Source organism: Sardina pilchardus, chromosome 3, assembly GCF_963854185.1.
Source record: "Sardina pilchardus chromosome 3, fSarPil1.1, whole genome shotgun sequence".
NCBI lineage: Eukaryota > Metazoa > Chordata > Actinopteri > Clupeiformes > Clupeidae > Sardina > Sardina pilchardus.
Genome location: NC_084996.1, coordinates 13,497,012 through 13,522,936, shown reverse-complemented (window position 1 = coordinate 13,522,936; position 25,925 = coordinate 13,497,012). Strand labels below are relative to the sequence as shown.

The 25,925-nt window shown below is 43.3% G+C and overlaps 1 protein-coding gene across 1 annotated transcript; it reads right to left on the bottom strand.

The window, feature by feature from the left end:
- Positions 1–12,079: 12,079 nt before the first annotated feature.
- LOC134076749 (dual specificity mitogen-activated protein kinase kinase 6-like) lies at positions 12,080–25,783 on the bottom strand. The gene is made up of 12 exons (XM_062531950.1): positions 25,547–25,783; positions 20,227–20,290; positions 20,021–20,069; positions 19,612–19,725; positions 19,228–19,347; positions 18,939–19,055; positions 18,391–18,439; positions 17,624–17,751; positions 16,580–16,657; positions 16,167–16,306; positions 15,408–15,453; positions 12,080–15,069 (listed from the first exon to the last, which is right to left on the bottom strand). The coding sequence occupies exons 1-12, from the start codon at positions 25,563–25,565 to the stop codon at positions 14,992–14,994; spliced, it is 1,002 nt and encodes a 333-aa protein (XP_062387934.1). The 5' UTR covers positions 25,566–25,783; the 3' UTR covers positions 12,080–14,991.
- Between the last annotated feature and the right edge of the window lie 142 nt (positions 25,784–25,925).

Genomic DNA, 25,925 nt, shown 5'->3' with positions numbered 1-25,925 from the left:
GGGCAACAGGAGCATCGGCGGAACACAAAGGTTTTTACATACCACCCGAGACCCGACCATCAACTCGGTAAAAATGAGTGATGGTAAACATCACCTGTCTTTTTTACACAGTGTCAACCACACAGAAGTTGTTGTCCTTTGACTTTCCATCCTTAGCGATGGAATATGAGCGGCTCTGACTGCTCCCCTCAGTCTTCTCTCATGGGTGCTGTGAGAACTACATTTAGCATTTACCAAATGCTCCTTTAGCCTCATCCACACAGTAATTATCTGGTCTGCGTCACACTTAAAAGGAGCCACACTCCTAATTCTCAAGGTCAGGTCAGGTTGCTGATGATTCGGTTTCCTGATCTAATTGTAAAGTGACACAACAAAATGGGGTATGTCACTTTGAGAATTAGATCATTTGGGGGGCAACCTATTTTGCTGAATCTAATCAATCAAATGAAATAATAATAATAATAATGATAATAATAATAATAATAATAAATAACAACAATAATATAGCTGTCTATTGGATCGGAGTATGTGAGAGGGAAAATAACAGCTGCTCAGAGGTGCCATTTAAGAGCTCTTTGAATGACAGATGTTTGGCTCTTGCTCAGAGCCTTGCTCCGCTCCACATGATATCATGTCCTACTTAACTCCAGCAGCCTCCAGAGACCAAGGAGAGTGAAAGCCAACAGCCTGGTACAGCCAGAAGCCGAATGACAGAAATGCCTATACCTACTCAACATCTTTTGCAACAATCGCACTAATGAAATAAGTCTGAATCTCACAATTTGAAATCAGTCTGAATCTCCAAATTCCTAATACCAATATACCACATATCCCCTTACTGAGGTGGGATGGATAACTTCATGAATGAAGATGGCACGTTTACCACAGAGGAGTATGTAAGTCCCGTTGGGCCAATATTCCACTACACCTGAAGAAATTGGCTGGCGTTGTTGTTGGGGCGGCAACCTGGCAACCATGCACGTCAATTTGTAGCAGCACCTTAGGGGGGAAGTCAAGAAGGTGAGAGAGAGGGAGGTGGAGGAGGAGGAGGAGGAGGAGGAGAGAGACATACACTATATTGATGGCTATAAAGTGTGGAAGATTATTGGCAGTGCAATAAGGCCCACATCTAAAGCTGAAACATGAAAATGACAGATGGCAGAATGGATCTGGAAATGATCACCTGGATGGTGCAAGGATGGAGTCTTGTTTATATTTGTCTCCAGGCCAACTGTGAGGTAAACAGTTGGGATGAAATGATGCTGCAAGAACAATACCTCTTATGCAGGTGAACTTCCCGCAACACAGCATGATGATGGCCTAGAGACAAATTTAAACGAGACCCCACATTTGCAAAGTGATATACTGTATCTGCCTGCCATAGCTAGCATTTCCTCTAAATTGTGCTCTGCTATGAGAAATGTTGAGGATTATTCTTCAGCGTGGCCTATACTGTGCCTGTATACTGTACTCATATTTTAATCTCATTTTAATCTGTGGTTTGAGCAAACTGACTGAATTTTGTTGAATCTAAACAGTCAAACTAAATAAAAATAATAATAATAATAATAATAATAATAACAATAATAATAATAATAATAATAATAATAATATAGCTGCACTATTGGATCATCCTATATAGTTTAATTCAATGTATCTATTTTTTTGTGTTTTAAACAAACTGACTAAATTTCACATTCATGGTGAACACTATAAACTGTTGGTCGTATAAGTATGATATGAATACTGGAGCTAATTAAATTCATACACTGGCATACAGTGCAGGTCAGATATGAATGTTGTGGCATGGTTCATGCAGTTTTAAATAACAAGGAAGTAAAGAAATGGGCAGTCAATGGAGCCCCCCAACGGGATGTAGTTATCACTATGTTGTAAAAGGAGGAAGCATATGACTGCCAGGGCTGACTTTTCAAATGGTATCAGTGTTGGTGAACAGAGGATCATCACCAGAGTGTGCTGGAGACGATCCGTCTGTCCTGTTCAGGTTTAATTCACAGACAAGATTAGACCATCCAATCAGAGGTGACATTGAGCCCAAACCTCCACTGAAAAGGATACTAGACCACTTAATCGTTCCACTGCCGTGTCAGGCAAATAGAATCTGCCGGGCGGCAACAGATGGTTGATATTATTTTGACGCCGAGATTACGGGTCCTCAGAATGTCACCCAGCAGCAGTAGCGAGCCTGAATGTGACTGAAGCATTACGCCCAGATATGGAGTCTCCGGTGGTAACAGCCCAGGGGATAGAAAGTAAACCCCCACCCCCCACCCCCCCACCCCACACCACACCACCACACCACACCACCCCACCACCCCACCACCCCACCACCCCCAAGCCCTGTCTGGAATCAAGAGTCGACCCAGAGGAAACACTCTTGTGCAAGCAAGAGACACTGTTTACCTCTTTGATGGTGCCACACAATTGCACTCTCCTCAGAGAGAGGAGGATAGAGAGAGAGAGAGAGATTGAATATTAATGAGAGATTAACATGGGGGTCACCCCAGCGGTTGCCCCCATCAGAGGGAGACAGTCTTCACATGTCTCTGTCACACAATGGCACTTCGACTCCCCACACAGGAGATTATAGACCAGTGCGTCATCTTGCAATATTTTGCCCTTGTCCCGGGTGAGATTAAAGAACTGGCTTATGCTTAGCGTAGACAAAGGAGTCTGTACGTGGGAATCCTCGAGCGGAGCGATGACTTTTCAGTCACAGTGATTCCCTTGGGAGTGTGGAGCGGTCACTTGTGTGTGCAAACAAAAATCAGCACATGTACAGTATTTATTCCACACATTAAAGCAACACAGTGTTGTTCTTTTACTCCCAACTCGTGTTAGTGCTACACTGACTCATAATAGGGAAAATCAAGACTAGGATATAAACAGTGCTAGCCCGTAATTGTTGATGTTACACTTAACAGAAACATGGTTGATCAGGTAGAATCTTGACCATTCTAGTTTCTTTTTGACAAACTCTTTACCATCTTAGTGAGAGCTTGAATATTGAGGCCAAGTGGCATAATTATTCATTCTTCCATCAGGTTGCTTTACGTAAACTTTTCACATTATACACAAATGAGTGACTAAAATTAATGGGGAAGAAGTGAAACAGGTCACAACATACACATGGGCATAATTTATGGTAGGGACAGCAGGGACATGTCCCTCCCACTTTCCTGATTACAGTAGGCCTACTTAAAGCCATCGCCACCACTATTTGGTCGCAAAGGAACACCCATTGTTCTCAGCTGAATTTTGTTCATAGTTCTCACACAGATGTCACACACGTCATGAAACCAATTTATATCTGCATGACCCAATGGGGCTAAAGGAATAACGTTGATTTTACATCAAATGTTTGGCTTCTCTCCTCTTTGGCTCAGTGTATGTGAGGAGTGGACCCCTGAAATAAAAACTCTCTACTGTAATTTCTGAACTATTAGCCGCAGTTTATACATTAATTTTGCAAAATTTCGTCAGGTTAATACACGGGGACAGTTAATATGGCATTAATATGGTTTTGTTTTTTAACTTGCATAAAAAAAAACTATCCTGCAAAGCATGCATTAACCATGATTTGAGATGAGATCACAACTGAAGCTACTGGCACACATAAAGCCAATATGTAGACTTCTTGCAGGCTTCCCTGTATGTCTAACCATTTCACAGGTCACATAAGTGATTATCCCAGATTCACTCTGGAGGTATTGATACACACAGCATATTACAGTAGACATAGAAAGAGAGCTCATATATAAAACATTTGTTTTTTAAGCATATGAAAGGAGTGACGTGTGTTAATACATAGTTGTCATATGCACTATAAATATAAATAGATTCATAAATAGACTCCACAGACGTTTTCCAAACGGGCACAACAACATACAGTTCAATTTCAGGCTTCTGCCAAGATGACAAATGGTTATTAACACTGACTATATTTAATTTGACTTTTGAATGTTGAAAGTGTATTTTTATATTAAATTGCAAATGTGTGAACATTCTGGAAATTCTGATAAATAGCGTGTCACACTTGGCACAGCAGATTCTCCCACACAAACACAAACTCTGCAAAACAGTGTGAAAGACCAGCTGCAAATTCAGATGCAACTTCCCTCCGGCCACTAGACGTCTGCAGAGAGAGGAGAGGGGACAAATGTGGGGTCTGTGTGGTTGGTGACACCCATTCTCTCACTAACACTTACTAACACACTCACCACATGACAAACCATATCGAACATAAACCAAATAAAGCAGAATATTATAGAGTTTACAGAATGCAGTGTGATTCAGTGTGTTCATCTGCACCATTGGGTGCTCTTGAATGATAGCAGATGAGGTGGGCTATGGCTGTGACTGTCTGAGAGTGTATAAGTTATGTATTGTGGCCCATATATGTCTTGTTTTTTTTTCTTAATTGGGAAATTGATGTGTTGTATCCACTATATTCTCTGTCAACTGACCAAAGCTGTTGGATCTAGGCCTATTAGATGTCAATTGTACTTTTGTGTTTTACTGAAATTTACTGATATTTTTCCTGAAATTTACTGAAAAAATCTACTGAAGGAAATACATTCTTGGACACAAGAATGCTCATAATAGTGGCAACTAATTGATCAACCAATACCTCTTCTACGCAGCATTACATTGGTGGATCAGCATCTCCATAAAAGACAGGAACAATAGGCCATGGGCTGGGCTGGCCGGCCTGATGGAGATGACAAGCGTGCATGTGCTGAGTGCACAGCAGGTTTTCCATGTCCCGGCTTGAGAGGACGTAACCGGAGAGGGTCAACACCTTCCACTTCAGGAAGCCCTTGGAGAAAAGAGGAGGATTTGTGTTACACTCACTGCAGTCGAGGAGTAATCAATGCCCCCCGTGATCCTCACAATTCCTTTACGTCACAGAGATGGCCAGAGGCTAATCCATGAAGAGACCCTCTCAGAGATGCTTATGGAAGAGCAAAATAGCATTGCACAGTAAATACAGTGAAATATGAAGCATTCGAAATATAATGGGATGATGCCGTGATAGCTGCAGAAAAGTACAAGAGGGAACAAGGAACGAGAAGCATATAGCACCTTTAGGTCACTGGGAGCCGGCTTCTTCTCTTGACCGGTTCTCTCTCTAAGATGCATGTTTCAGTGGTTCTATATAGAACCCATCATGCAGATAATCCTGGCTTTTCTGGAGCCTTAGGTGGTGAGCTGTATGGTGACGTAAGCTTTTCATAGCAACATATTGCACCAATTTTGCAGATTACCCTTTGAGGAACATGTCACGGTACCTATTCCTGGAAACAGCAATAATACTTTTTTGTTTGTTTTTTTCTCTCTCTACCTCTCTTTCTGTCTCTAAATATTGTTAGATTTGAATGTAATCTCCTTGAATGCTGGGTCGTGCCAAGTCAGGTCACTAGGAAGGCAATATGGCATTGTCACAGGGAACGAAGCTGCACTATGTTGCCATGTCAACGCCCCCTCCACACACACACACACACACACACACACACACATTGATATGCGCCTGACCTGAAGGAAAACATTACCAACAGGAATTTTTGACCACCAAACAAGAATTGTCCAGACATGACCTGATTCACACCTCAGTTTTTTGTAATCAAATAGATGTGTCCGTCGTGCCCCAGATTTGTACTCTTAACCCCCCTCCCTGTTATAAATGAGTGCACCGAAATAGGGCTGTGGCCTGAGTTGCTGATAGTCTCTTTACTTAAATTCTCCACTGGCACCATTATAGCAGTCACTGGTCAGGAACACTGGACAGAGGAATCGGAGGAGTCCAGTGTGCAGAATGTAAAGAGAGACGTGGAATTCAATCCTGGCGTCTTCATCTGACCATATTACCATGTCACATGTGATTGTTGAGCTGTTAATGTCTTGCATCTCCCCTTCTCTCTGTTTCCTCCCTGTCCCCTTGGACAACTAAAATGAAGAATACATTTACGTCTTTCTGTATATCAGTAACATTTTCACTGTCATTGGCCACCTTTCCAGTTGCAGAGATATTGCAAACAGACAATAACTCAAGATATGGTTATGGAATTTATGTCCATCCGACTTACAAAATGATACAATTAAAAAGGAACTATTTACAGTTTCACAGTAAACTGTTTTAAAAAGTTGTCAAGGCTACATAGGAAAATAGCAAGCATAACAATAATGTCAATGCAACATCACCGTATTATGCTATATCAAAATACAAACCATAACTCATGAACCACTTGATGAATTAAGTATAAGCCGGAAAACAGAGCACTGGACATCTCACTCCACCAATAAGGAACCACTGAGGAAAAGAGTCTGACTTACAGTATGGCGTTGATGGCAGATTGACACAGACACTCATCAGAAGACCGCAGTGGGAAGTTGGGGACGTACAGTACAGTAGGGCAGGATCATAGAATTGAAATAGCATAATATGGCACATCATGTGAAAGGGCCCCTGAACAACATGATGTATTACTGTTGATCCGTATGAACAAATCACAAAATAAAGTCAAATAAAAACTCAAATTACACATGGTAAGTAGTAAACTTACAGTTTTAATAGCAAAGCCGACCAAAGCGTCAACCAACACAAAACTGAAAACAAACATCACAGTAAACTGTATCAAACAATACATGTCAAGCCTACTTAATGGTACGCTTATATCTAATTCATAACACAGAGATGAGCAAACACATTGCAGTATACATAATTTAGTTGGCCGACCCTCTGGACATTCTCTGAGGGCCGTCCAGTTAATTTAGGGGTACGCTTCATGCTCAGAGTATGGCTAAAGGCTTTAGAGAGGACTGGGTAATTGCCAGCCAATTACATTGCACTTACGTAACTAATTACACTGTCATTACAGTCCGTGAATAAGGTGTGTTGCCTAATCTGGTTAACTGATACCTTAGCAACAACAGCAATGATGATCTTCGGTATGACCCCCCCCCCCCCCCCCCCCCCCCTCATCCCTTTCCCTGTCTCTTGCCCCACGCCTAAAACTGTCCTAGTGCCAGTTGCGTAACGATATATCAGTGTTCCAAGTGAGATTTATAGCATATTGACTGGGTGTCTTCGCAGGAATGTGTTTTTCGGTCGGTCTGACTGATGTTAATGTGCCTCCACACCTTTGGAGGCAGACATTCTATGGGAGGCCTTCTGCTGACTCACCAGCAGCTGGGGTCTATATGCTCCGCAGCTCTGGAGCAGACAGTGTCATTTTCCCCCTTTTACACGGCAAAGGGCTTGGGGGAAGGGATGGCTGGCGGAAGACGGTATAGCAACCATACCATGACAACAGCATTTAACTACACTGACTGACTCATCAAGCCAAAATGATCAGATAAACACAGGCCGAGCCCTTTAACATCTGAAGTCACCGGTCAGGTTAAAGACTGACCTGTGTACATTTGGAACGCAGCCTCGACTCGTTCCAGGGCGACATTCTCGGAAACGAAGTCGTCCTGCTTATGTTGGGGTGGAAAAATAATCTCAATGAGATATGGGGTCCTAATGTTATGTTTGCCTTGTCATGTCTATTTGAAACACTTATGTTGTCCGGGTGACCGCAGACTGACCCAACATCTGTTAATGACATTTCACTCGTGTAGGGGTCATCTTAACTCCAGCAGTCCAGTGTATGACTGACCGGTGTGCACTCTTAATGCAGCGAGTCACTGATTGTAGAATTTCATGTGTGGTTTGAAACTTCCCTAAACGTGTCAATGTTCATTTCATTTCAGACATTTGTTGCCGATTATAATTGGTAGACATTCAGTACATTTGTAGACATTGTAATTTTTTTTTCCTTTTTGCTGAATCCCTGGTGCAGATGACAGCCTCTCCCACTCAATGCACAGCAGGAAAATCGATACCAATGTGCCAGATTAGCCAGAGGTCACAGATGGAAATGAGCTTATGTAATCAGACTGGACAAGGATATAGGTTCCCCAGCAAAATCATTTTTCAAAATCAATATTTTCAGTCTATTTAATCTGTCATAAACTGGAGTAATATTGGTCGGTTCAATTTCACGTCCAGATGTTATTTCTGCTCAAACTTAATGAGCCAGATGGCATTATGATTTTCACGACTTGTGCACAATGTACTGCAAGTGAAGTAACATGCTCTGCCCTGTAAATCAGAGCCACACACACTCATCCACACTATCTGCGTACATGTTATATACAAGGGGGGGGGGGGGGGGGGGGGGATAAATTATGCTCTGATCTATGCACAGGAATATGTGCATGTGGCTACTATACTCCCACAGGAGATGGTAACAAGGCCATCAGAAGAAGGCGATGAGTGGGCAGACGAAAGCGGCTAAAAACAAACAGATCCATCAGGAAAATGTGCTCTACTTGAGGAGCGCAGCTGTTCACCACACCGCCTTCTCCACTTTGTGTGGCAAGTAGGCTACTGTTGTTGTGCTGTGTGTCACCACGGGTGTGACCTGTTATGATTTTTAAAATAACCTACATATTCAGAGGTCGTAAGTAAAAAGAAAATGTGGACCTTCTCGGGCCACATTACAGTTCACCAAAAGTGTGAACTCTTTTGACCATAGTGACTCTCTGGTGGGACCAATTAAATATTCTCGGTTCTGATCCTTTGCTTTTGTCCCATGCTGGTTGATACCAGTCACGTGACACAGGTAATTCATAAAAGTCCTAAGAGGGTTTCGTGTTTTTCCATAGTCACACACAACTGCAAATGTTAACTCATGCAGAACCATTTGGCTCTGCCATCCTGCTGTAAGCAGCCCCAGTCATAAACAAGACTATTAATATCCTTGTGATTCCGTTGTCTGGATTAATAACCAGACCACTGCTAACACAGCATGTACGGCATTTAACCTTCGACATGTCCGCAGGTGCAGGCCCTCGGAGAGGTGATTAAAGGGAATAGAGCATCCAGATGTTTCTGACTGCTATACCTTCGCATCTTTGGAACAGTGCAAGTCAATGAGGCACACTAATAGAGACATCAACTCATTCTCATCTCATCACTGACCCCCCCAATGCCCCCCCCCACACCAACACACACACATCCACACCTCACCACTCCACCAGCCCACTGTCAACATGTCTATGTAAAGAGCACCATTCAAGTGTTACCCAAGTCCAAATTATCCACAGTGGTGAACCACCTCTTTCCAGCAGACACTGACACACCAATTAAGGACACCTGATTCGGACGCATAAATCTAATATAGACACACACGCACACACACAGACACACTCACAGACGCACACACACACATCCACACACACCACACACACACGCACACACGCGCGCACGCACGCACGCACACACACACACACACACACACACACACACACAAACACACACACAAACACACACACCTTTCGGACAACAGACACCGTACACCAATGCCCTCAGCTGGGCGCACGTAAACACATAGATGGCCGAATTGCAGGAGGACCGAGTTACCCTCCTTGGTTGATATGTCATGGAAAGTTGCCATTAAGGGCAGGGGGTATGACTGCGTTGCTGCCCCTGGGGCTCGACTATATCGCATCTCCCCGCTGGCTATCACATTCAGCTTTTGCCCCCAGAGGAAAACATCTAGCGGCACGGTTTTAGCGATTCTCAAATCAGACGGAGGCGGAGCCAAGTGAGCTAATCCATGGATTGCATGTCCACAAGCTCTCCATATCCATTTCTGCAGCCTTGGAGCCAAGGGCCAGAGCACTGGACGGGAAGATGTCCTAAGGCTTGAGGCTTGGGGAACATGGGCATCACCTGCCCTTCTTGTATTCTAGTGAGAAACAAATCACATACTGTAGGAGCCCTTTAAAACGACATGCTTATACACCACATAAACCTAAATGTAAACAATATGTATGAATGGGAAAATTCACGTGACCTCAGCTTTTGTAGTTTATGATGCACAGAATTCTGAAGTCTCTTTCCCAGTCTAATTATTTTTGTGTGTATACTGACGTTCTCTTGCAGAATGCATCTTATTCATAGAAGACCATATCTGTCCCTATTGTGTCTTTATGGCCAGACTTCATAAAGAACAGCACTTCCCTTGAGGCTTGGAGACATGGGAGATTCACGTAACAGTAGTATTCAGAGATGTAAAGTGCTGTCTGACATGCAAGCCAACTAAAGTGTTCTTTTGACCCTTCACATTCTTTCCAAGTGTCCCTAGGCCTGTCTTGAAATCTCTCCCGAACCTGGAGAAGAACTGAACTTTATGTCAGGCCTTTCAATTGGACCAACTGGACCAAAAACAAGGTGTATTTTCAACACTGGCGCCATAGACATGTATGCGTGGCAGGTGGCGTAGCCGGCAGTCACCCCCCCAAACCAACTGCACTCTCAGGACCGGTCTGTTCCGGCTGCGTCTGCAGTCTAGCACCCGCGGTGCAACAGATCCCTCCTCAAGCGGTTGCATAAGAGGGCCGTATTCTGTGCAGGCCACCCTGACGGAGGTGTATCTGCTTTCAGGGATGCTATGTGCTGTCCCCGCCGCATCTACAGTACTCCCACGGTGGCGACGTATGGGTCCCACAGCGACGCTCCATGTGTGCCATGCACCGTGTGCCCCTGCCATGAGGCGAAGAGGAGTGTAGGGTGAAAGTGTCTGTGACGCCCAACCATGTAGGGCGCCCGCGGAGGGTAAGTAGAGTAGAGCCAGTCAGTTACCGCATGATGAGACGTGATGAGGAGACGTACAACTCATGATATCTTTAACTCAGGTTTAGTCACAAGGCAGAGCATACAGCTGACTGTGAGCATAGTGAGAGATTTAGCATTTAGCATATGTGCCACCTGGGCTGGAGTCAAGGTCGTGACCCTTGTGTTGCTGCCCGGTGCCATTCTAGCACGTGACGTGAGCTGACGGGAGATCAGTGAGATATGAATGATCTATGGAGTTGTGTATCCTGTCATCTCTGCCTTATACTAGCATGACAACTCTAAAGTAATTCTCCGAGGGTGGAATGATAATATTCTCCTTTGGGCATATTCTTCCAGCAGAACCAACATGTCTGCCAGCAGCAACTGTGCTGGTATCTGCGGCGTCACTGAGATCTTTTAGTGTTAATTAAGAGTGTAAATCCGAATTTCTAAGCTGGCTAGTTAGGAATACAACCAGAATGTTGTACTGGATAGCACATCACAGTATTTCTCTCCTCTGCTAGAACACCGGTTACGCAAAGTGTATTCTCAGTTTTCTGTTTCCTCTATAATCAACATGTTTACTCTCTGATGTGGAAATTAATAACACATTAATGGTTGACCATAAAACCTTTCTACATACAGTATAACACTGTATTGTCATGGAAGTAATTTGATGGGTCCAAATGAGAATAACCAACTGTTATTACAGAAAAAAAGCTTTGCTGATTCCAATCTTCTTATATGTCACCCAAAGCCTTTTGTCCAAATTCAGCTGAATATCATGAATGGTTGGTTTATTTTTTTTAATAAGCTTACATCAATTTCAATTCCTTCACACAATTATTTGGGCCAAACTGAGCCAATACAGAGGCAAAACAATACTTTCCAAAACATTTGTCACACTGTTCATTTGAACAATGAATGTTTACTGATAACAATAGACATTATTGTCCTCCACCAATATACCCTTTCCTTGAACAAGGATAGTAATTTCAAGATCAAGTAAATAGCTAATTATAGGGACTTAAATTAAAACTAAAGAGAATTAAAAAGGACCACTTGATCCTATCTGATTCCTTTAAGAAATCAAGAAGTGGGATTTAAGCCGTGACCCGTGTACTAATCTCTCCCCCCCCCCCCCCCCCCCCCCCAATTCTAAACCACATTTCATCTTGACTTCTTGATCACTAGTCTTATCTTTGTTCCCTAAAAGATGTCAAAAGGTGGCATTGCAACTCAACAACAGTTTAAAGTAGGCAGAGAAATCTATTAAGCTGGTCAATTGAAACACCTTTTGAGGGTTCATCTTTTAAAAAGGCAAGTCTTTGAAGCAGGATGTGAATTTAAAGTAACCTGGCCTTGAGTGCAGTGTGTAAGAAAAAGGGACCATTTGATTGAAGTAAACATTTATTCCATCAAAATCACGTACATATTTACACAAAAGAAATCTCAGTACACACCCACACATACATAAGATTACTGCCCATTCAAAGAAAGAAAAGAAAATAAAAAAAGAAAAGCAAAGAAATAGATTATAGACTCTATGGAGCGACTGGCCCTCCCTAAAATTCCCTCCATAAAAAAATCAGAATACAGTGCAAAAAAAAAAAAAGTTCCGTTCACTGCGACTTTCGGAGTTGCACCCCAGTGTACTTGGACAACGCTAATGCCACTTCTGTACTTTCTACGAGAGATAGAGAGAGCGACGCTGAAACCAGAGAGGGAGAGACACACACACACACACTGAAGACATTCCGAGACACGAGAGCAGAGCCAAGAAGGGACAGACGAGAGGACACACACACTAGAGCACGTGGCCAGGCGAGTGGCGAGACTGGACAGCACTGGACACTTCCATTCTTCCCAACCTTTTACAGCAGCTGCCTCTTGGCTAGTCAAAGAATGGCTTAAAAATGCACCTCTTTGAATTTATGAGCCACACCCATTTCTGAGGAAAACACATGTTGATTCAATAAAAACACATGCTTGGGTCATTCCATACCCACATCACTTAATTGCTAACCAGTCTTTATTGCAGAATAAAGCCATTCATTTTAAGCAGGTCATCTTCCCACTGTTCAAGTTTGTCAACGTACGCCCCAAATCTTCCTCCCCAAATCTCAACTGAGGAAACAGCTCATACAAGAGTTGAAAGAGAATGAGGTAGAAAAGCTGCTCCAAGGCTCACGGCGACCAGCCCTGCGCTCTTCGATAAAAGCCTGACGGACACGCGTTGGCCTCAGCAGACCACCGCAGCTTCTTCGTGACGCCATTTTGGCCGTCCCTTCTCATTCACAAGCATCAGCGTTGCCACAGAAGCCACCGACAAGAGACACTGTCCACTGAGGGACAAGCCGTCAAAGAAGGCCCTGCTGTGCAACCACGGCTCCATCAACCAAACCACCGACGGTGGGAGTGTAGGGAGTGCCATCACGTCAGGTCACAATCATGATCCTGGTGGAGAACCTGGTTGCAGGTGTATGCAGGGGTGTGTGTGTGTGTGTGTGTGTGTGTGTGTGCAGGTGGGACTTTGATTGATCAGAGAGTGGCTCTGGAAACACCTGAGAGACGGTTGCAGCAAACAAGTGTCAGGGAGGGAAGGGACTGATCGGGGTCATTAGTGTGAGTTATGTTATGAGAAATATGTGTATGTAAATATGTGTGTGTGTGTGTGTGTGGCACTGCGAATACACAGGACAGAGGACAGGAAGCAGCTCTACAGCAGCTCAGTGCCTGCATCGCTCCACAGTGCAAGGTTCTCTCCATTAAAAAGGTTCATCAATATTATTTACATCTTTCACACAGCAATCAATCTCAAGCACACAGGTAAGGCATCGGGTGCCTCTCTTAAGGGCCTCAAATTAATTAATGCACTCTGAAGGACAAAAACCAAAAACAACAAAAACAAAACCCCCCAGAAGAATCAAATATAAGAGGGAAAAACATAGGAGAAATGGGCCAAACAGCAGTTCTCATACATACACTAACTGCATAACACTGAAATGAGAATGATAATCTATATAATAATTATAATAATAATAATAATAATAATAATTCCAGTCCCTTACTGTCCAGCATAAAGAGGTGTATTTTTTGGTGTCATCAGAGAGGACTGAGGGGAGCTGAATGTCTGACGCTAGCTCTCTTATTTTTCTCTCGTGGGGAACAGAAGCCCTACAAGCAGGAGGGGGGCTTTTTTTTTTTGAGTGAGTGAGTGTGAGTGTGTGTGTAAGTGTGTGTGTATTACCCACTGTTTATATTTTTGTGCCTGCAGTGTCACCAAACACAAACAAGCAACCATTAGGACCTCTACGAATCACAAAAAATCTATATATATATATCTGAAAAGAAAAAAATCTGTAAGACCTCTGCCCTTCACAGTGTGTGTATGTGTGGGGTGGGGGCATTTAAAATTCTATCCATCCTAAACCATTCCATATTTGTAAAAGCATAAACACCATAACCCTGCACGTTTCCATACATATATATTTTTTGTTCTATGTAGTAATGCGATGATGCACTTGGGACATGTACTTCATATGCACACAACCAGTTCAGAAAAAGGAGATGATATCAAATAAGTGCATTTTTTCTCTCTCACACAAAATACATGTATGAAAGTATCTCATATTGGTTTCATGACATATGATGTCCATGCCCACTTTCCCCATGTCATCCATGAATGAGCCAGCTGAGCCAGCTGAGCAGGCAGCAGCAGCAGCAGCGGCGGCGGCAACAGCAGGGCCATCCTAATGGACAGAGACTAGAGGTCACAGCAGAGGGGAGGGGAGGGTGGGGTGGCAGCGGACACGTGCATTGGACACCTAAAGTCCTGGGTGAGCAGAGCAACACAAGACACGGTCTTTCTCTCTCACGCTCTCTCTTTCTCTCTCACGCTCTCTTTCTTTCTCTCTCTGTCTTTCTTTCTCTCTCTGACATCTTACGTTTCAGCTGGGGTCTTTTCCTGGGTGGAGAGTGGGGGGTAGGGGTGAGGTGGGGGTAAGGGTGAGGGGCCTGAGTCTTGTGCTTGGCTTAAGTGTTCACTTTGGGAGGGTAGGGTTTTTATTTTTCTGTGTTTTTTTTTTCTCTTTTTTTTTTAATTCCTGCTGGCTCCTGGAACTCCTTGGCCTGTGGTAGATGTCCTGCCTGCCCGAGCGATCGCCGAGGGAGGGCAGAGAGGATGGTGAAGGCGATGGCAGCGGTGGTGGTGGTGGTGTTGTCATTGTGGTTGTTGTTGTTGTTGTTGCGGTGGTGGTGGTGGTGGTGTTGGTGTTCCGGGAGGCTAAAGTCAGTGGCTCAGGTCAGACGCCCAGAATATCCTTGACGAAGCTCGCCACATCGGTCTCTTTGGAGTCGTGCAGAGTGAAAAAGGGATGTTCCTGTGACGGGACAAGGCAAGAGTGCGTCAGAGACGGCGCAGGGGTGGTGGGTAGGACCTGTGCCGGCATCATAGAACTCACGTGTAAGGACACGCGTGCCAGTACAAACATCACACACCAACTTGCACACACTCACTCACATAAACACTTTAGACAGTGTGACCGCCTGGTTCAGTCTGTCCTCTTGTGGGCATTTATAAGAAATACAACTTTCAAAACACTTCCTAATCCTGCTCAGCAACCAATACACACCCACACACTTCTTTTAGCAACAATACGGATTCAAATGAAAAAAGCAAACAAAAACACAAAAAAACCAAAAACAACATTCATCGTACCTTTAATTCTGAGTAGGCAGGCCTCTCTTGTGAATTTTTCTTTAAGCTGCAATGACATACAACCAGGATTTAAAAATGCATTTAGTCACAAACCAACGTTAAAAAGCATTCCTGTCAGAGCACCATGGTGGCAGATACCCCGGAAGTCTACACACTGACAAAGTGACTGTCAGCATATTCCTACAGGATGTGTTAGGGCTGTGCAATTAATCGAATTAATCGATTAATCGGCATTATGACTTCCAACAATCATGAACATAGCATAATCGAAAAATGATTATTTTGCTACAATCAGTTTCTTTACAATGCTCTCCTTTTGTCTTGAGTGTGCGTTAACTTTTTACATGCATTTTTCCTGTTGGATTATATTTAACAATTAATTTACCATAACCATAACCAATTTAACATTTTTAAAAATCTACATTTTGAATATGGATGTTAGTTCCAAAACCACTGAGTAATCACGTTTAATAATCACGACCTCAATATTGAGCAAAATAATCATGATAATGATTTTTACCATAGTCGAGCAGCCCTACGATGTGTTCAATGATTCTGAGGTAAAAAGCCTCAGCAAAGTTCTAGGGCACGTGTGCAACTGTGGACGAATATAAAGGCCAATTGTGACTCCTAATGGCCAAACAACGGCACAGCTCTCAGGGCAGGAAAAGAGGAAAGAGAGGAGAGGGAGATATGGGAAGGAGAGGCGGGAGAGAGGATGCACAATATCAGAGAGAAGGGGGGGTGGGGTGTCATTACCACTGGGAGGTGAAGTCCACAAACTCCGGGGAGAATCGGTCTGCCGGGAGCTGAGGGGACGGCTCGTCCACCACCTGCTTGAGCTGCTGGAACGGAGTGCCCCACGACTCGTACGGGAAGCGCAGGATGGCTAGCTCAATCTGACGGACGGACACACACACAGCGAACGGGTCAATGCCATCTTGAATGCACGAGTTAATACATTATTTGAAATAAATTTAGAAAATAAATAAAAATGAAATTAAATTAAATGAAATAATCCCATTCATTTAGCCGTTTATGGTCAGAAATTGGTTGACGATGGGTCCAGGCTGACGGCAAATTCATACACATAGCCGCATACAATTCATACAGATTCAAGAAACATGCAAGAAATATGGATTTGTTTTTAAATAACACATAACGGTACGAACCAAGGTAATCCCTAAACTCCAGATGTCTGATTTGACACTGTAACCCCTCTGGTTGAGCTCTGGGTTGATCCTCTCCGGCTGAAACAGGAAAACACCGCAAACGGTTAAACACAGACACATATTCATCTTTTTGCAAAAATCAACATATGTATAGCTCATCTGCCGGTTTCCGTTTATGGTAATGGTGCATTGGTGCCATGATTGTAAAATAATAAGAGTGCATGGGAATATTGCAAAATACAAATTTCCCTATAAATCTAACAGATGGCACACAGCAGTGGGGTATACTACGAATCTCGTTGAATATAACCAGGCTTTCTTTGGATAACCTGGATTGCTAAAAACGAAAGTCGCAATCAGAGTTGAGTGGTACTACGAAACTCACTCAAGGATGAATTTGTCCAACTAGGCTTTCAGCTCAGATCTGTGCGCGTTCTCGTGGTTGGGGTGACTTTGACCAATCGGGAAACGCGGAGACGCACAAGACAGCCTAGGTTAACCAACGATTACTTCCGCATTTGTGAGCGGCAGAGAAATCTAGGGTGGTCTTTTTTAGTGTCTAACCCATAACATCAAAAAATCGATGGTCATCAAATATTGCATGGTATGCACGTCCATAGTAGTGACATATTTGCACGCGCAACCTAGTTAAAAGCGCCTTCGAGTTTCAAAATGTTTGCAGAGGCGGGGCTGAACTTGTTCTAAGTATGACAGATTAGCACACGTGAGATAACTTCGTCTTTCAAGATAATGGATTGGTTAGAATTGACCAGAGGGCGGTAGTATTTCACGATTTGAGCTATAACTTAGCACATAACCTGCTCCCGACCAGGTTTGGTTGCGAGCATAAGATACCATGGTGATACAGCGACGCTAAAACAAATCCACTTTCGTATGACAGCATACCCTGGCTTTGAGCGCAACATACCTCGCTAACCCACTAATCGAGATTCGTAGTATACCCCACTGAAGAACAAAACAATGTTGGGTCTTCCAATACAGGACGCTTCTAATGAATGCTTTGTGGGCACAAGTGAGGCTCACCGCCATGTAGGGTTTGCAGCCGGCATCCATGGTCTTGGCCACCGAGTCAACCAGATAGCCGCTGATTCCAAAGTCGCACATCTTCACCTGACCTTGAGTGTTAATAAGGACGTTGGAGGGCTTGACATCTGTGGGGTGTAAAAATCAACATCAATGCAGGCGCACGCACACACACACACACACACACACAAGACACTATGCAGAGGCCTGTAAGGCCTAATTACAGAGGGATTGATCACAACAAAATGGCACCAATCTGCTCTCACTGTTTGTAAGGTCACAGCTATGGCTATGTGAGTGATTTACTGATTTAAAACTACAGCAAAATGTGGCAAAAACAATGTACCTCTTCTATATATATTCGATTGATTGATTTTAGGGTTGATAAAAAGCATCTATCTATCTACCTATCTATCTATCTATCTATCACACATGCATACAAAAGAAACATATTACTTATTTAGAGTCATGGACACACAGAAAAACAGATGAAGCATCTTGGTAAACTCTAACGCTAAATGATTTGGACTTCATACTGCTGTTGCCAACCAACAAAAAAAACTGTTGCACGGCCAATCAAATAGAATAGAATAGAATATATACTTTTTTGATCCCGTGAGGGAAATTCGTTTCTCTGCATTTAACCCAGTTTAACCGAACCGAACACACACAGCACACACACAGTGAGGTGAATATTCAACAAGGCTAAACTGAACACTGCTTCCAGAACAGAGACAGAACACTCCCCTCACTGTTCCTCTATTTACCTCTGTGTATCACCGATATGGTATGGAGATGGTCCAGGGCTTTGACAATCTGGGGAGAGAGGAAAGAGAGAAAGAGAGAAAGTGATAGAGAGGGAGAGGGGGGGGGGGGGGTACAGAGAGAGGGAGGGGGGGAGGGGGAGAGGAAGGGAAGGAGGGAACAAAAGGGAATGAGAGACCGAGATCAGAGAGGAAATGGTCGCTCCTGTACTAAGCAGCTGCTCATGACTAAACCGTGAGTCACTTCTACACTGCGAGAGACTTGTCCTGTGATCTGATAGGGGCCTGTGACTAACACCAGTCCAACATGCGCCTTGTTTGCCTTGGCTTATTTTTAATCCATGATTATCAAAACGACTGAGAGTAGCTGCAAAGCACAAGCTCAACTTCACACTTCACACAAGGGAGAGGATGATTCATATTCGATGCACCATTACAAATCCACTCAAAACACCTATTCATGTAAAACAGCAACAGATCACATTTCAGATGTGGAATCTTTCCTACAACAATAAGAGAGGAGCTCAGGTCAAAAAGAGAGAGAATGTTACCGAAATCGTGATCTTTCCTAAAATGTCCTCTGGGATGGTGGCCCTCTTCTCTGTAACCTTGGTGTAGAATTTGTCCAAAGACATGTCCAATAATTCCATGCAGATCCAGACATCACCCTGGCAACACATAACAGGTGGATTAAGAAAAAGAGAAATAAAAAAACAAGTGAGGATAATAAAGTGGTTTATGAGGCTGTGGGTAGGGACTGCTAGTGCTACACTGAGCCCTGTGAGGGCCATGTGCGTATGGGCCCCGAGAAGGCCCGCGCTTGTTTGCCCAGCAGCATACCTCTCTGAAGAGGGCTCCGTAAAAGGTAACCGTGTACAAACAGTCCACCGTTCTCATGCAGATGTCCAGGTCCATCAGCAGCCGCTTCTGCTCCTGCGAATTCACTGTGGCTCGAATCCGCTGGGGAGAGCGAGGAGTACGCACACATTAAAACAAAACACAAACAGGGTACAGTGCTCTGTGAGAAACAACAGCCAGCTTTCTTAAAAAAAAATAAAATAAAAAAGAACACCACTCGAAACACTGTCCTGCATCAATGTCGAGAGTGTCTGCCTTTCTGCCAATCAAAAATTGTGACCGAGGGGCTACACTACATTCTGTGATGTTAAGGTGTTGATACAGCCCTGTGAGCGCTTGACCACAGCGGAGTTGAAGTGGACTCACCTTCACAGCCATGATGAGGCCGGTGGGGACATGCCTCATCTGGTCGACCACTCCGTAGGCTCCTCGTCCCAGCTCCGCTATCTGCTCCAGATCGTCGGCGCTCACCACCACATTCTGACCACGACACACCGCCACGGAGGACACGCGGCCCGAAGGAGAAGACAAGCGGTTAGATTGACCACGAGCTGAGCAAAGAGGAGGTCTAGCCGTAATAACACTTGTGCGCACATGCAAGACATATAGAAGAGATGGATCTGAGATCTGGGACTGATCCGTTTTAACAGCAACGCAAATGGATGACCAGAGACAGTATCCAGACAAGCACAGGTTAGGGAGGGGGGTATGCTTCTCATTATAATGCATCCAAACAAGGCAAGTTCTCTTTCTAGTTGTTACAAAACCATCGTACCTTCTCACCAATGGTCACTTTGGCCTTGGAGTCAAGATCTCTGGGGGGCCTGAGGGGGGGAAGCAGAATGGATGACACACAGACATTACTAACCTATACCATTCACATTGCGGATATCATCCAGTCAAACAGCACCCTTAAACAGCCATCTGAACCAAAGAGGTAAACTGAGCTTTGAGACTACACATGAGCCTCTTTTTACTTACGTGGGAGCTGGAGCTGGTTGCTGGAAGACCTCATCATTGATCTTGAGATTAACCTTCTTTTTCACTGTCAAAAAGGGAGAGGGACAGGCAGTCAACATCTCTGATGGCGGAACAAACAAATCTGAGCAGTGAAATTCAAAGTGTGATGGAGTGTCCCAAAGATGGTTACTGAAGCAAGCTGCCTCATGTGACCGAACGTTTACTAGGAATTCTTAAGTTAACAGAAGGGCTATGGCTATGGCAACACTTCAAAAACACAGGGTTGTTTGTAATGACATCCGCGATTGGATGACGAGTAAAATGTCTGTCTATCAGTAGTAGCAATTGTGTTCACACAAAATTGCTACTACTGCAATGAATGATCGATAAATGAAGATCACAGGCTACAAGTATAAAGTAACCATACACTGGGCATTTTCGCAAAAGGTTACAAAACACATCTGTATGATGACTTGGTTGTGGTTGGTTGTGTGACAGAATTTATTTAATATACAATAAAATGTCACACTCAAGTTTCTCAAAATGAATGTTTCTGTTGCATCCCTTATGTGCTCCAGAGTTGCTCTGTTGTGGTTGAGAATTGTCAGGAGAATCTGCCTCTGCGATCCCAAAAACATTGTAAAAAGAAATCAAGGAGTCAAAGTTAAGTGACACGCCCATTATTATTAGTAGCTACTAGTTACCATTTGTCTAAGATGCTTTGTGAATACGGGCCCTGATCAAAGTTCCCCAGCATACCTCCTTTTTACAACCAAGCACTTGCACAAGCTTTTGTGACTCAGCAAAAAAAATAAAGTGTTGCTCAACAAGTCCGGTGTACATCCAGGAACAGATACCACAAGTTCTATTGGGGTTTGTCAGCGCATTACTAGGGACACAGACAACTGTCCCCGTCTATGCATTTCCTTCCGTGTATCCTACCAATCACAATAACCAGTTCAGCTCTTGTTAAAGAGAAGCTGCTCAGGATTTCCCACACAACAAAAATGTAAAGCTCTGCTACAATATGCAAATTTAATTCTTGACGCCTTGAACCGTTTTTATTGCCTGAGGTTGACAGAGTGGTAGCCCAGCCCAACCCTAATCTGACAGGCATTCTGTTCATTATAATGGCCAGGTAGATTGTTTTTACACACAAACCTCAGTTTTTCACACATAGTTATAGTGCAATTGCACCTTTGGTTAATGAGATTGTTAACCAGTAATACGCCTAGAAACCTAGCCAAAGGAAGACATGAGTAAAAGTAGGGATGCAAAGATATATCAGTCTTATTCAGCCTCAGCCATCAGCCTATTAGCAAATCATAAATATACACCAATGGCAGTGGCTCATGTTTATTTATGTTATGCCACATCAATGTAGCAGTAGCTATATGCTCATTATTTCATAAAGAGTATTGCTTCCCTGACACTAAAGGGTAGAATTAACAACAAAAACACAGTAAACAATCAAACAAAAAAGTATATGCATCCCTTAAAAAAAAAAAAAAAATTGACAAAGAGCTAACCTGCAGTTTCACAATATTAGACCTCACATTGGACCCGGCACTTCAAAGCCTAACCAGATCATATTTTGCTCGGTGTCCTCCATCATTGAGCCTACCGCATGTGAAGCACCATGTCAAGTAGACCAAGCCTGCCTAATTAGTACTTCAAAAGCGACATGTTCACAGCCAAGTTATGACGTGTTTGGCTTATGACCAAATCTGACCGAAACTGCCAAACCCAACCCAAATGGTTGGTCCTGACGAGCTTGAATTGTTTATCTACCCTCTAATACACACATAGCCCTTCCATAGCCAGTTTGGACCTCACCTACTCAACCTGTTGTATATGTGTCTCTTGTTTTGATTATCGGTAGCTATCTCTTGGGCATGGTAGTGAAAAACACAGTCTGATGCTAGACACGATCACAGCCAATACAAGACTGGGAATCATGGGAATCATGGGAAAAGGAAACGAACAGCAGAATTCCAGACGTGGTGTGTCAGTCTCCTGAATATGTGCATTGTTCTTTGTTGGGGTGGGAGGGGGTTGTTTTGTCTGCTTGCCTCAAAAACAGTTACACACACACACAAAAAAAGTCTTGTACAGTTGTAATCAGTTCTAGGGATTGGATATAATCATTTACACTACATTCAAATGGTAGTTAGAACTAGGCAAAGAGGTAAAACTTTCCCCCTCCAACAACTCAGTAACAAGGATTATTTATGCCAAAAATGTAAAGCAATGACCTTTCTTCTCAAAGACGTTGGATTCATACAATTGTCTGCTGAGGAATACTTTGCATGCTGACTCAAAGCCAGACACATACACAAGCCCAAAAGCCTTTGATGGCGCCTCTCATGAGTGTTAACACCCCTTCTAAGAGTTCCCTCCCAAAAGCCCCACCCAGGCTGTGAAACCCCCCCATGTGCTTACCTACCTACACATTCTGCTCACAAGCGCAAACACACACAAACACACACACACACACACACACACACACACACACACACACAAATGCTGAACTCAGCAAGGAGGCAGGTGTGGTGCTCACAGTAGCCAGACAACATACAGCAAACACACTGCTCAATTATTGCAAAGATGATGATCACAATTATTTTGGTGAGTAATGAGGTCACGATTAAATAACATGATTGCGCAATGATTTTGGAATCACCTTACATTTTCTAAACATTAAAAAAATTTAAAAACTAAATATAAGCATATACACAACAGTCCAACCACTGTAAAACAAAGGGGATGCACTGGATTTACAACTCAACACAAAACCAGACCATCGTTTCAAAAAAGCATACTGCTAAATAATTTTGAGTAATTGCACAGCCCTAAGTAACACAGAGGTCTCAGTGGCAAGTCTTCTCATTTGACTCGATCCTGGTAGGATGATCATTTCTTATTTTAATCTCAGAGGTGCTTTGTTGGGTGGAGAGGAACACACACACACACACACACTTGAAGTAGGCCTACATTACCCTGCCATGTGTCATCTCTACACAGAGGTCACCTGTTTAAGTGATGAGAACACTGAACAATGTATCAGCAGGGAATACTAAAGAAGCTATAGTTCGGCAGCAGAAAATACAGGTCTTCAAGTTAGGACAAGAGGGCATACTAATAAACTGGTGGTGGACTATAAAACTCTTTGGTCTTTAAATATATCTCTTCATATCAATTCTCTGAGGAGCAATCCCCAGACACATTCCAGGCCTTTTTGTTAGCCACATTACTTTTGACTCAAATCACATGACATGTGGAACCACTGCATTTCTGGTACAGTATGTAGCTAGTGAGCCAGAGACATGCATCACAATGATTGAACAAAATTCCATTGAAAAACATTTCTCAGGCTCCAGGAAAAAACTACAGATCTAGGACATTGTATTTCCAAAACACAAAGACAGATGCCTCGATGACTACTAATGGTGAAAATATGTAGGCCTAAATGTCAGGCTGTACTGCTGCTACACCTCAAAGTCTCTGCACTCCACAGTATGCACACACAGGCCATATGACACAGCTTCTGCCTTAACTATGTACAAGGAAAACAATGCAGAGCATGACAACAGATTTCAACAGGTTACAAATCATGGCCAAGTCAAGTAGTATCTGAAGGAATACCGTAATAATAACTGTGTGCTCAAACCAAACCTTAACAGTACTTATCTTAGTTTAACAAATGTGAAAAACAACTTCTAATGCAGGTTAGTGACAGCGCTCCAGGAAATCTCATTAAAAGCATTATGATGACAAGAGCCAAGTCACTTAAACATGTCCCACTGAGAACTTTGAGGGTCTGGAAGAACATGCTTGACAGCACAAAAAAACAGATTGAGAAAACTGCATAAACCATGCCTGCAATAATCCAGGGAAGGCTGCAAACTCATAGCATTCGCATGCCCATACATGTGAAAGGTTGTTCATGCCCACACCGCTTTCTGTTAGCCTACAGGAGGGCATTTTCCTATTATTGGGCATTCCACCTTCGAAGGCTCTATTACGATCTAAAAGCAGATATAACAGCTTGTGCAAAGCAAGGGCCAAATATGGTTTTAATGGACAACTGCTCGCGTTAAACCTCAGATGAAATTCGCGCATAATGCAACAAACATGAGCACGTCCTGAGTATGTAAAACACTGCGAGGTAAACAGCAATCAAACCAACATCCCATTGATATGATTCTCCTGTTTAATGTTACATGGGTCAAAACTAAACCTAGTGAGGACAAATGTTGAAAAGGTCAGCTCTGATATTTCATGTTGCATGACCGATATAGTTTGATATTCCAATAGCGGAAAGTATTGCAGGAATGCGAGGGAGTCGACGTCAGTGGGCTGCGTTTTCCTTTTTTCTCAGGGATGTTCCGGTTACGACAAGTATTTGGGAAACGTAGGCTACCATAGCTGTCTACAAATAGTTTTGAAAGTAGCTGGACAGCAAAGTTGCATAAGTTATTAAATTCGACCGTAGAACACAACAAATCCAGATTTTAAAAATCGCATGATTTCATAAACCCAATAAGTGTCCACTTGCCTCTAACAACGTTTAAGGTATGCTAAATACACGGCTAACTTGTTACACTGCTAATGATAGTTAGCTAACGGTATAAGTTTAGCTGGCAAGTCATCACGTTGTTTTAGGTGGATACCGGGCCATTTATGCCAGTAATCTTACACTTGCTCAAACCTGCAGACCACCAACACCTTACATGCACCTAATATGATGTATTCAACAAATCATCAAGGCGAATGTGTTCAATTAATTGCTAATAAATTTAAGCATGCAAGATTTCACAAGAGCCCGTATTCACCCTAGCTCAGCTAACTTGGCTATCTAGCTGATTTTCAAAGCTAGCTTAAAGTTAGCTTAATGGCCATAGAGCTAGCAGCAACGCAGCAACTGACAGGTAACACAGGTCCATGCTGAAACTGTGGACGCTCCAAGCCAATGTTCAGGGTACTGAGAACAGTCAATGGTATATGAGGACACAGACCAAGCCTACATACTGGTTAATGTTTTCATAATATTTTGCTGTTAGACTGGACAACTCGAATGCCATGTTAAAGATGCGTCTCCTTGCTAACCAGCTAGCAAGCAGTCCAGCCAGCTTGGCTAGTAGGTTAGCTTACTAGACTTCAACTTCTGCTTGCAAAAGCTATTCAAGCGCTCTGCAAGCACAGATGAAAGCAAGTGAAACGGACCTGCACTGTGTAAATATGCATTTAAATGTATCTTCTCTACAGTGATGCACATGTCAATTAAGAAAATCATAATGCACGATTATTCCAACTTTGTTAAAAGGCATGAAACTCTTACCTCGCTTCGGCAGAGACATTTCCCCTTTACTGTGGTGGAGGGGGAGGGGAAGTACAAAAGACTTCGCTTTCTCACTCCATCTCCCCCTTTCGGACGCTGAGAATGTGGTCCAACGGAGCTACAAGTTCTTTTATGTAATCTTGATGCTCAAATCCCGTCCCCTCCAGCTGACAACTTCAGGAAATAAACGGAAGTGAGTGTTTAACAAAATTCACTAGTAGTCTTTGTGAAGTTGTAGGCTCCTTTGACACTCTTAAAGCTAGCGTGCCCACGAAAAGATCGGAGCGCTGTGTAGCCTACGTTTTCCTACCAAACTTAAAACATCGCTCATCAGAATTCCAAACATGGCACAAATGACGTAGTAGCCCCGTGCTGTTTC

What these genes read in the sequence shown, in the direction of transcription:
- LOC134076749 (XM_062531950.1), bottom strand. An exon ending in CAACCAGCTCCAGCTCCCAC is followed by an intron (nt 20,070 to 20,226) that starts GTAAGTAAAAAG and finishes TCCCCCCCTCAG; the next exon opens with GCCCCCCAGAGATCTTGACT. An exon ending in GCCTCATCATGGCTGTGAAG is followed by an intron (nt 19,348 to 19,611) that starts GTGAGTCCACTT and finishes CGCTCTCCCCAG; the next exon opens with CGGATTCGAGCCACAGTGAA.